We start from the raw sequence: 12,916 nt of genomic DNA on the forward strand, positions 1-12,916 counted from the left end.
TTCCTTCTATTTCTGAATGTAAGAAAACCTAAGTTAGGGTCTTGGAAAGATTCTCTTTTCTTAAGCTTCCAAAAATCAACAGAATGTTGTCAAGGTTACAGTCCGAGGATGGAGTACTTCCTTCTTCATGCTAATGGGGAAATATGTTGTGTGCATTGATGGTGGCAAGTTTTATATATAAGTAAATTCTCTGGTAATATCTCAAGATCCTCTGCAAGGGGAAGGTGTAAACTCTCAGAGCATAAAACCATGTGATAAGCCTCTTTTATTTAGTTTAAACTGTCTCTTTCAGTGCTTCAACCCTGACTGTGCAGTAAAATCATATGAAAAGTTTGTTCAAAAATATGCCAATATGTGTACCCCACCTGAGTACTGCTGTGACCCAAATACTGGTGCTCTCAATATTTCAACATTGGAACCCAGTTTGAAGCCAGAGTTGATAGATAACCATTTATCTAAGTGTGATATTTGTGAATATATTATTTTAATAAACAGTAGAGTTATTCTTTAAAAGGTATGGACTTTTCATATCCTCCTGGCCTTATAAAATTAAAGGTAACTCATTTTTTTCAGTCCTGAGTCAACTTCCATCTGTTTCCAACAGTCCACCCTCTAAATTTTCATTGCCATTTTCCAAGGTGTTAGGTCAGTAGTACCATTATCATTAACTCACGTTATAAAAGTAAACCCGTAATTGTGCTTTGTGCTGTACGTTGTTTACATGGCAGCTATAATAATCTTTGTAGTAACTAAGTCTCCACTGGTATATCAGGGAGGTAAGACATCTACACATTATAAAAAAAATCAGTTGATGTGAGTTGGCAAAGTTAGCATTAGCTCTTTGATTCATCCATTTGCTTAACTAATGGTTATTGTGTATCCACTGATTCAGGCACTGGCCCAGGTTCTAGGGAGAGGACACACATAAAGTTCTTGCCCTCCTGTGATTAACAGTTTAATGGAGGATAAGCAAAAAATATATGTAAATAAAAACTATTTATATAAATAAATAATACTTTCAGAAGTGGTAAATGAACAAAAATAGATTATGGGCCACGACTAAGAGCTATTTGGTATGGAGCTTTAACTTGAGACATCTAAATGAAGTGATGAAGTTAAGTCAAAGTTCTGGTAGAAGAACTTTCAAAGCAAAGATCAATATATGCAAAGGTCCTGAGGTAGGATTGTGTTCAACATGTTCAAAAATGCTAGAAGGACAATGTGGCATGAGAAAAAGGACTGAAGGAAGACTTTTATCTTAGACCTAACTGGTAGCAGAGGAACTGCTGACAAGCTGTTCTAAGATTCAATGTGCAATCTTTTGAAGGTACAGCAGACAATACTTCCTGATAGTTTAGATATCAGATGTGAAGTCAAGGGCAGGAGATAAAATGAAATGTGAATATGAGATATATAATGTAAAATAAATTGGATACTGTGAGATAAAGAGACCATGAGACTGAAGATGATATTGGGTGAAAAACAATTGAGACCTTAAGTGACTGGTTTGAAGCAAAGGAAATAAAAGGGACAAATCACCAGAGCCAGGAGACTTATGTTGCTATAGGAGGTTAAGGAAGAAATTAGGGAGAAACCGAACATCAGTAAATGTAAAACAGACTCTCAAGAGTATAGGCTACTCCAATTACAAACGGTTGGCCCTTGCAGACAACAATACAATCAGTCTACAGAGCATCACCCCTTCTTCCCACTCCCTGATGAAGCATTTATGTCATGATCAGACTATGGCAGTAGTCACATTTGAGTGTCAAAGGTTCTGATCCTATAGCCTAATTACTGACGCCGATGAGCTAAGTCAAATTCCGTATGTTCAAGGCAAGGGAAAGTGAGAGCAGCAAAGCAGCCAGCACAGCAGGTGTATGGACTTCAGATATATCGTCCACTTCCCCAGCACCACCAGCCTCCTGATGGCAGCTACTGAAGCCCATCCATCTCTGGAGGAAGTAACAACCTATTTAAACCAATCCTTTCAAAACCGGTTTGTGTTAATGCGCGTTTACCTTTCTATTCTTGAAATGTTTACAATTTATTTCTGTTTTTATACCTGAAAAAAGTGTTCCTTTATCAGAGAGTATGAAGATGGCCCTACTTCCCCCGCACAATGGCACCGAGGCAACTGAGTTCATCCTGCTTGGACTGACCAGCCAACGAGAGGTGCAGCCTATCCTTTTTGTGGTGTTTCTCCTGATTTACCTCATCACCCTGATAGGGAACTTCGGCTTGATTGCATTAATCAGACTCACTTCCCGGCTGCAAACACCCATGTACTTTTTCCTCACCCACTTAGCATGTGTGGACATTTTTTATTCTACTAATGTCTCTCCTCAGATGCTTGTGAATGTCCTCTCTGAGAAGAAAATCATTACCTACACGGGGTGTCTGGCTCAGTGTTTTGTTTTTGTGACTCTGCTCCTTACTGAATATTACATGCTTGGTGCCATGGCCTATGACAGGTACATGGCTATCTGCCATCCCCTGCATTATAAGAGCAGAATGTCCAGGCCACTTTGCATCTGCCTTGTCACTTTTCCCTACCTCTGGGGTTCTCTGGTGGGCACAATGCAGGTAATATTGACCTTTCGCTTGTCCTTTTGTGGACCTAACATCATCAACCATTTCTACTGCGCAGACCCACCCCTCCTCATGCTGACATGTTCTGACACTTATATAAAGCAGACTGCCCTGTTTGTGTCTGCGGGGATTAACCTCACTGGTTCCCTACTCATCATCCTCATCTCCTATGTTTTCATTTTTATCACCATCATTAGGATCCGGTCCAGTGAAGGGCAGTGCAAAGCCTTCTCCACTTGTGGCTCTCACCTGACCGCCGTCACCATGTTCTATGGGTCCCTATTCTGCATGTATCTGAGACCGGCAAATGAGCAGTCTGTAGAACAAGGGAAAATTGTGGCCGTGGTTTGTATCTTTGTGAATCCCATGTTGAATCCATTTATCTACAGCCTGAGGAACAAAGATGTGAAACAGGTTTATGAGAAACCTTCGTACAGTGGAGAAAAGGTCTATTTTGACAGTCTCACAATGAAAAAAAATCTCAAAAACAATTGAAAAGCAACCCATGTTGGTTATATCCAAATGCAGTTCTTTGAAGTAACAGTAACTTTTTTTTTATGTACACATTACTTGGAACCAAGTGATAATCCTAATGGAAACAATTAATGTGAATATTGTATGGAGAGAATGACTGTTGGGAAACACATCACCAGAAGTCAGCTGTTTACAATTAAGCAGGGTCTGTGTTCAGTCTCACTCAAGAAATCACTTACATTTATTTGTAGGCAGAGAAGTTCTTCCTTTCAGTTTATGGGTCAATACTATTGACCATCACTGAGCTATTCTTATTAGCAAAGTGAGGTGTTTGCAGTAGGTTTTCTGAATATGAAAATGATTTACATCTATATGCTATATTACATAGTTTCCTTTAATGAAAGCTGAATATCTTCTTAAAAAAGGCTTAAGGTTCTAATTTCAGATGTTCATTCTCAATACACTTTTGGAGCATTGTAATGTTGACTGAGCCTAAATTGAAAACTGTCTGTATTTTATTATTTTCAAAAATAACCAAATTTTTTTACATTTTAATTACCCAAATGATTTGTTTTATTAGTTTCCCCTAATCAAAACAGATACCTATATGAATGGGAGATACCCATTATGGATATAGAATTTTCATTCCTTATGTAAGAGGTTTTTATTATTTTGTTCCTACAATATTGACAATCATTTACTCTGTAATTCTACATATTACCATTCAGTTTTTGTCTATCCACAAACTATTTTAAAATAACAGCTGCTCTAGGGGTGCCTGGGTGGCTCAGTCAGTTAAGTGTCTGACTCTTCATTTCGCTCATATCATGATCTCGGGGTCATGAGATCGAGTCCTGCCTTGGGCTCTGTGCTCAGCGTGGAGTCTGCTTAAGATTCTCTCTCTCCCTGTTCCCTACTCCCTCCCGCTCACATTCTCTCTCAAATAAATAAGTTAATTTAAAAAAATAAAATAAAACATATTCCTTTCCTAAGAATCTCAGTTGATACAACAAAGAAGCAAACGATCTTAAATGATATGTTTTAATATGAGTAAAGGCAGAGTGAGATGGTTACTCTCAAACAACCAGCCCTAAGTGCAAATGGCTGCCACTTCCTGGAGAGAATTTACCTCTAGAAAAAGTTAACCAAAACTTTAAAATTGTTCAGAGCATTTAATTCAGCAATTCCCCATCCTAAAGAAACAATTAGGTATGTTCATAGAAATATGACTCAATCATAACAATAATGGATATAAATAAAGATATGATGGAATAATGGTTTGCAAGACAAAGTATGTAAAAATCAAGTGCACCAAATGCATTTTTAATAAGAGGTTACAAGTAACTTTTGTTCTTATTCCAAAATTGAAACACTCTTTAGTGTATTTCAATTTGCTTTTCTACAACTAATACGTAATATTTTTGCAACTAAGTTCAAGTATGATTTAATTTTGGGTATAATACTACTTTATAAGTGATGTTCACTAAAAATAGTCTGTATGAAAATACGAATATTACACCATCAAGTGGATATCAATGTTTAAACTTATAAATGGCAAATGATCCCCATTTTGTTTCATGAGTTATAAGAATATGCATACATATCAATTCATTGAGTAAAATATAACAAAATATGAACAGCAGTTGCCCATTGGTTTAGAACATATCACCAAGGTCACTCCCTCACATCTGTTTATATTTTTATGTATGTATAGTGAACATGTTTGACAGAATCAGCCTTATTCAATTGACTGAGATATAAGAATGGAGTCTAGGAGCTTCTGGGTGGCTCAATGGGTTAAGCCTCTGTCTTGGGCTCAGGTCATGATCCCAGGGTTCTGGGATCAAGTCCCACATCAGGCTCTCTGCTCAGTAGGGAGTCTGCTTCCTTTTCTCTCTCTCTCTCTGCCTGCCTCTCTGCCTACTTGTGATCTCTGTTTGTCAAATAAATAATAAATGAAATCTTAAAAAAAAAAAATGGACCCTAACTGCAGGTCCTTTTTTTTTTTTTTTAAGATTTTATTTATTTATTTAACAGACAGAGATCTCAAGTAGGCAGAGAGGCAGGCAGAGAGAGAAGAGGAAGCAGGATCCCTGCAGAGCAGAGAGTCCAATGTGGGACTTGATCCTAGGAGCCTGGGATCATGACCTGAGCCAAAGGCCGAGGCTTTAACCCACTGAGCCACCCAGTTGCCCCAAACTAACTGTGGGTCCTTTAAGTGATGTTGTAGAAAATCATATGAATACATTATAGGGAGTATAGGAATTGATTTCATGTAAGTGTTTAGTACTGTGGTCTTAGAATAAGAGCACACATTATTAGGGGCACCTGGGTAGCTCAGTTAGTTAACCTTAAGCTTCTATCTTCAGCTCAGTTCATGACCACAGGGTCCTGGGATCAAGTTCCTGTCAGGTTCCCTGTTCAGTGGAGCGCCTGCTTCTTTCTCTTCTCCCTGCTCCTGATCTCTCTCACTATCTCTGTCTCTCTCTCTCTCCAATAAGTAAATAAAATATTTTTTTAAAAAATACACAATATTAGAATACAAAACATTTAAGGCAACTTAAACAAATTTAATATATATTTCAATACACAGCTATCTACTTGACTAATAATGCATAGATAGGTTAGTGTGGATGAATTATGCATCTCTTCATATAACCTTTTATTTATTATAATTCGCACAATAGAAATTTGTGAACTACTGTAACAGCCTTTTCTACAAAATAATGAGTCACAGACACTTTTATGAAACAAAGTAAACATTAGTTGTTTTCCTCCAGAAAAATACAGAAGCTACTCTCATTTGTGTACTGTTTCAGGGCATTCTTAGGTCTACAGAGCCAATTGATAGGCTCTATTAACTCTGAATAAATTAGATCTAAATCAGAACTAGTACTGGAAAAATATACCTAGATTGCTATTACACTAAATTTATAAGCAGGTGTTTACAGTTTATTTTTAAAATCAAAGAGCATAAATAATATTTACCATAAGACAAAAACTCTCTCAGGATGTCTGCAATACATATTAGTTGGGAAAAATTTACTGAGTGCTTAAACCTAAGAGGGATCCATATATTTAAATTTTCCTAACATGATTTAAATGATTACTCAGGCACCAGAACCATCATTCTATATTATTCATTGGAGAATAGATTATTTCATACTATTTTAAAATATAAAATTGATCACCCTATTTTGAAACTCACTGTAACTCTGTAGACCACATAATTCAGAAAAATGGATTTCCGGTGTTCTTACTGACTGAATTAATTCTAATACTTACTCCCAAGTAAGTAAAGACACAAAAGTATTTTATGAAGTTATTAGACACCACTAATTTATATTCTGATATTTCTTTTTCTTTGCTACATAAAACATTGTTTAACTTCAACGAAACAGTTTTTATTAAAACAAGTTGTCTCGGAGCTATTAATTCTGAGAGAAATTTGCTATTGTCATTATGAGTTTATGAAGAGACTATATCATGACCATAGAGTGGTGGGTTTGCCCTGTGAAGGGATTTACTATGTTATTACATTTAGTAATTACAATGAACAGATGCCTACATTACAGTTTTATAAAAGAGATTTCCCTTAATGATTTGCTGCATAGCATGGATCACATCCCTGTTCCTTAGACTATAAATCAGTGGGTTTAACATTGGGCTCAAAAAAGTATAAAAGACTGCAAATATTTTGGACTCCTCTACGGACTTCTCAGATGGACTCCTTAAGTACATGCAGAAGAGGGTTCCATAAAATAGGGTGACTGTTGTCAAGTGGGAGCCACAAGTAGAAAAGGCCTTGCGCCTGCCTTCAGCTGAACGGATCCTCAAGATGGCTACAATAATGAACAGGTAGGACAGCACAATGATGAAGAGAGAGCTTGACAGAGTCAAACCGGCAACTACCAGCATCGCCATCTTCTTGACATAGGTGTCAGAGCAGGCCAGCAGTAGAAGAGGAGGATCTGCACAGTAGAAATGATTGATTTCAAGGGAGCCACAGAAGGACAAGTGAAAAGTCAGCAGGGTCTGGGAGAGTCCGTTAAGGTAACCACAAGCATAAGAGACCGTGACTAGACAGATGCAGATGTTCTTAGACATTCTGGTACTGTAATGCAAAGGGCTACAGATGGCCACATAGCGATCCAATGCCATTGAAGCAAGGATGTAAAACTCAGTGATCACCAGGGCTATGAAGAGAAGACACTGGAGGACAAGGGGCGTTAGAGAGTAGTAGGGAATTTGGGTAAATTGGAAGGGGAGGTGAACCATGAGAGACTATGGACTCTGAAAAACAGTCTGAGGGGTTTGAAGTGGCGGGGGGGTGGGAGGTTGGGGTACCAGGTGGTGGGTATTATAGAGGGCACAGCTTGCATGGAGCACTGGGTGTGGTGAAAAAATAATGAATACTGTTTTTCTGAAAATAAATAAATTGGGAAAAAAAAAAAAAAAAAAAAAAAAAAAAAAAAAAAAAGAGAAGACACTGTGTGAAGCATCCGGCATAGGAGATGGTTTTCTGGTCTGAGAGGAAATTGTGCAGCATATTGGGAGTGATATTGGAGGAATAGCAAATGTCTACAAAGGAGAGGTGGCTCAGGAAGAAATACATGGGCGTCTGGAGGTGGGAGTTGGCCCTGATCAGCACGATCATACACAGATTCCCTGCCAGCGTGACTAGGTAGACCACCAGAAACACCACAAACAGGATCTTCTCTAATACTGGGTCATCTGTGAGTCCCAAGAGAATGAATTCTGTCACAGTAGTGCGGTTTTGAGAAGACATTTTCTTATTCCTTGAAAACTGAGAGTGGCAGAGAAATGAGGAATCCTGTCTGATTAAGATTCTGCATTTATTCCATCCATTTTATCATTTACTAATTGAAATACTCAGCCACTGGGACATATCCCTATTCAAAAAAACGTATCAGTGGGGTGCCTGGGTGGCTCAGTGGGTTAAGCCTCTGCCTTTCAGCTCAGGTCATGATCTCAGGGTCCTGGGATCGAGCCCTGCATCAGGCCCTCTGCCTGCCTTTCTGCCTACTTGTGATCTCCCTCTTCTTGTCAAATAGATAATATCTTTTTTAAAAAATCAGAATATCTACATATTTTTATTCTGTATTTGCATTCTCTTTCTTTTGTATCTCAAATGCACAAATACATAAACATACACTTTTGTGTGTGTGTGTGTGTATATATATATATCCATTTATATGTATATCTTATATTAAGTGTAATAATGTAATAATATTGCATATTTTATGTGTATACATATTCACACATCTATACCTGTCTTCTTGAGGAACTCTATATTTAATTTTTTCACCCTTAAGAAATAAAAAACAAAGGAACAAAATTCAGATATGAAAGTCACTAATAATTGGCATCATTCAAGTGGGGCATAAAAGGAATTCGGGTGTCTAGGATCCCACCAACTATGATACACTGTTGTTTCAGAAATTTTGTAATAGATAAATGTTCATCATAGATAATTCATTTCTTTTTTCTCAATTATAAAACAAAGACCACAGTGAAAAATCTTCACCCACATGTTTTATTATGCTTTGGCACATTCTTAAAATTGGAAGAGCTGATTAAAATTATACAAACATTTTTTTAAGACTCCCGAAAACATCCTGTTAAATTGATTTCCAGAAAAACTATATATTATTGTTTTCTTGACATCTGTGATGATGTGGAATGTACCAGTCTTTTGGAATTCAAATATAAATACACAAAAGTCTCAAACTACTAGAACTCATACAGCAATTCAGCAACGTGGCAGGATACAAAGTCAATGTGCAGAAATCAGTGGCTTTCTTATACACTAACAATGAAAATACAGAAAGGGAAATTAGAGAATCGATTCCATTTACTATAGCACCAAGAACCGTAAGATACCTGGGAATAAACCTAACTAAAGAGGTAAAGGATCTATACTTGAGGAACTATAGAACACTCATGAAAGAAATTGAAGAAGACACAAAAAGATGGAAGACCATTTCATGCTCTTGGATCGGAAGAATAAACATTGTTAAAATGTCTATACTGCCTAGAGCAATCTATACTTTTAATGCCATTCCGATCAAAATTCCACCGGTATTCTTCAAAGAGCTGGAGCAAATAATCCTAAAATTTGTATGGAATCAGAAGAGACCCCGAATCGCTAAGGAAATGTTGAAAAACAAAAATAAAGCTGGCGGCATCACCTTACCTGATTTCAAGCTTTATTACAAAGCTGTGATCACCAAGACAGCATGGTACTGTCATAAAAACAGACACATAGACCAGTGGAACAGAGTAGAGAGCCCTGATATGGCCCCTCAACTCTATGGTCAATTAATCTTCGACAAAACAGGAAAAAATATACAGTGGAAAAAAGACAGTCTCTTCAATAAATGGTGCTGGGAAAACTGGACAGCTATATGTAGAAGAATGAAACTCGACCATTCTCTTACACCGTACACAAAGATCAACTCAAAATGGATAAAAGACCTCAACGTGAGACAGGAATCCATCAGAATCCTAGAGGAGAACATAGGCAGTAATCTCTTCGATATCAGCCTCAGCAACTTCTTTCAAGATACGTCTCCAAAGGCAAAGGAAACAAAAGCGAAAATAAACTTTTGGGACTTCATCAAAATCAAAAGCTTCTGCACAGCAAAGGAAACAGTCAAAAAAACAAAGAGGCAACCCACGGAATGGGAGAAGATATTTGCAAATGACAGTACAGACAAAAGGTTGATATCCAGGATCTATAATGAACTCCTCAAACTCAACACACACGAAACAGGCAAACACATCAAAAAATGGGCAGAAGATATGAACAGACACTTCTCCAATCAAGACATACAAATGGCTATCAGACACATGAAAAAATGTTCATCATCATTAGCCCTCATGGAGATTCAAATTAAAACCACATTGAGATATCACCTTACACCAGTTAGAATGGCCAAAATTAACAAAACAGGAAACAACATGTGTTGGAGAGGATGTGGAGAAAGGGGAACCCTCTTACACTGTTGGTGGGAATGCAAAAAAGTTTCTTATTTTAAAGGTGTTTTTTTGTTTGTTTCTTTGTTTGTTGGTTTGAAATTATCACTATTTATTTAGGGGTGATTGGTTTTTGCCTTAGGTTTATTTATGGACATTTAGGACCAAGATCCCTTGAACTACACATTATGTAAGATTAATCTGATACTTACTGGAAGGATAAACCAGTGGTATAATAGTAAGCTGGAGGGAGCCCTGATAGGTAGCATTTGCCATTTTCATTGTTATAAGCACTTCCACACTGGCCAATTTCAAGACAATCCCTTTAACAACTGGCTTGCAAACCTGAATATTTAAGAATTGGCTCTATGAAGTCAGCTGAAATTCATCCTTAAAGAAAACCCCATCTAAACTAAACTGGTAAATTCTCTAATTCTCCATGTTATTTGAGTACTGGAGAGGGAGTTCCTATGAAAAAAATAAACCCCAGTTCCAATATCTTAACATATTGTTGCATTTCAGGTATGAAGTTGTCAAGTTGGAAAACATATTTCATATTTTTAATTATTAGTATTTTTACTCATTAATTTTAGTATATTTGTACCTTTAAATTTTTAGGTTTCATTCCCTTTCTTTAAGATTTTATTTTATTTATTTGATAAAGAGAGAGATCACAAGTAGCAGAGAGGCAGGGGGAGAGATGGGGAAGAAGGCTCCCTGCTGAGCAAAGAGCTCAATTTGGGGCTCGATCCCAGGACCCTGGGACAATGACCTGAGCTGAAGGCAGGGGCTTAACCCACTGAGCCACCCAGGTGCCCCGATGTATTTGTACTTTTACCAATCTTCTTATTGATAAAATACTTTTATCAATTTTCTACACATAGCCTTCAATATTTACGGTGTTTTAATGCTTTGAATCATATCTTTATAAGTTTACCACTTTAACTTATCTGTGACAAATACTTCCCAAAAGTTTCTTAATTTTAAATAGTTTTACGGTCATATTCAAATGACTCTTCCATTGTGAATTTCTCCATTCGAATTGACCTCAGAAATATTTCTTTCTGATTATTTAAAAGCTTAATACCTACTTTAATTCAAATCAACATAGTTTTGATATTTTTTCTTTCAGTGTTTGAAATGATGCACAATTGAGGAGTATGTGTGGGCACATCAGTCTTTCGGGGGACAGTTGCTAGCGAAAGACAACTTAGTTGGAAATAAGATTCTATATTTAGATAGCATTGCTGAATAATAATGTTACATTATGGACACTGGTGTGACACAAAAATAAATGTTTGTGTAACATGTTAATAAATATACCATTAATATGAGTTCAACGTTTTGCTCTTGATTTACAAGGCACAACATACCTTTGCTTTCCTGCCAAAAAAAAAAAAAAAACTTAATTCACCCATCTGGAAGTACGGCCATGATTCCATACATCTCCCTATCAGATGTGGGAACCAAACTATAACAATAATAAGACTAAAATATTTCTCCATATTTTTAAAATAATTTACAAGGAGTACATATTATAAGTATAGCCATATTTGATTTTCATGTGTGTGTGCATCTGCTATCCAGATTGAGCTATCACTTGCATAATTTCTTGGTTAAAAATATTAGATAGTGGGGCATCTGGGTTGCTCAGTGCGTTAAGCCTCTGCCTTCAGCTTAGGTCATGATCCTGGAATCCTGGGATCCAGGTTCGGATCCAGCCTCACACCGGCTCTCTGCTCAGCAGGGAGCCTGCTTCCCTCTCTCTCTCTCTGCCTGCCTCTCTGCCTAGTTGTGATCTGTCAAATAAATAAATTCTTTAAAAAAAAAGAAAAAGAAATCAGATGGTTAGAAGCATTCGATTTGCATTATCCTACTATACATTGAAATGTCTACCAAAAATTAACACTTTTTAAACTTTATATGAATTATGTGAATTTGGTTTAAAATATGTGTATAAATTGGTCAAAGGAATAGAATCAGCCAGAAACAGATTCACTTAGTGTACAATAAAGGTGATGTCACAGACGAATAGAAAAACAAAGGTTGCTTAATAATTAGTAAGGAAAAATGGTTTTAAAATGTGCAGAAAAGAGTTACATACAATATTACAACATATAACAGAATTGTATCTAAAATAATTCAAGACACTCCTATAATAAATGGTAATTAAAAACACAATATAGATACCTCTTTATTTAAATTTGAGTTTTAGAAAAGCTACAAACCAAAATATGAATAAGTTTTTCCAAATAAGAATGTAAATATTCATCATGAGGTAGGAATCATCAGAAATGAAAGACAATCAGTAAATTGACATATTCTCCTTACTTGTTAAATATATATTTTAAATATTCCTCTGTCATAATAAACAGACTACTTTCCTAAGAATTTCCTTTGAGATACAAAGAAACAAATAACCCTTAGAGGATATTTCCTAATCTTAATAACAATATAGTGAAATGTTTACTCTCAAACATGACTAGTTATACATGTAAATGGCTGATGCTTTCTGGAGAGAAAAAAAAATTATCCATAAAAAAATTTAGCAAGAGCTTTAAAAATGGCCAAAACATTTAATTCAACAATTGCACTTCTAAGACTGATCCTAAAGAAACAATCAAAAAAGTATGCACATAAAGATATGGGTCAATCTTAAAAATAATGGGATGCATAGATAAGATGATATAATGGTTTGCAAGATAAACCAAACGAAAGAAAATACACCAAAATGTTGAAAGCAGCTGTCTTTGGATAGGAGAACATAGGTAAATTTTGCTTTTTATTCCAAAGACATTTCAGCTTATTTATGTATTTATTTACTTATTTATTTTAGACAAAGAGAGGGAGA

General features: G+C 36.3%; 2 protein-coding genes across 2 annotated transcripts; one reads left to right on the forward strand and one right to left on the reverse strand.

The window, feature by feature from the left end:
- The first annotated feature begins 2,094 nt into the window (after positions 1–2,094).
- Positions 2,095–3,064, forward strand: LOC122914459 (olfactory receptor 5M11-like). Its single transcript, XM_044261073.1, is given in 2 exon segments — positions 2,095–3,005; positions 3,007–3,064. Coding segments are annotated over 2 exon segments (969 nt in total).
- Positions 3,065–6,630: 3,566 nt separating this feature from the next.
- LOC122914460 (olfactory receptor 5M1) lies at positions 6,631–7,855 on the reverse strand. The gene is made up of 3 exons (XM_044261074.1): positions 7,557–7,855; position 7,359; positions 6,631–7,278 (listed from the first exon to the last, which is right to left on the reverse strand). Exons 1-3 carry the CDS (start codon positions 7,853–7,855, stop codon positions 6,631–6,633), a joined length of 948 nt encoding a protein of 315 aa, XP_044117009.1.
- Between the last annotated feature and the right edge of the window lie 5,061 nt (positions 7,856–12,916).

This window comes from Neovison vison, chromosome 7, assembly GCF_020171115.1.
Source record: "Neovison vison isolate M4711 chromosome 7, ASM_NN_V1, whole genome shotgun sequence".
Taxonomy (NCBI): domain Eukaryota; kingdom Metazoa; phylum Chordata; class Mammalia; order Carnivora; family Mustelidae; genus Neogale; species Neogale vison.

Bases quoted from the DNA above. Each gene is read 5' to 3' on its own strand.
- LOC122914460 (XM_044261074.1), bottom strand. From the start codon at position 7,855: ATGTCTTCTCAAAACCGCACTACTGTGACAGAATTCATTCTCTTGGGA.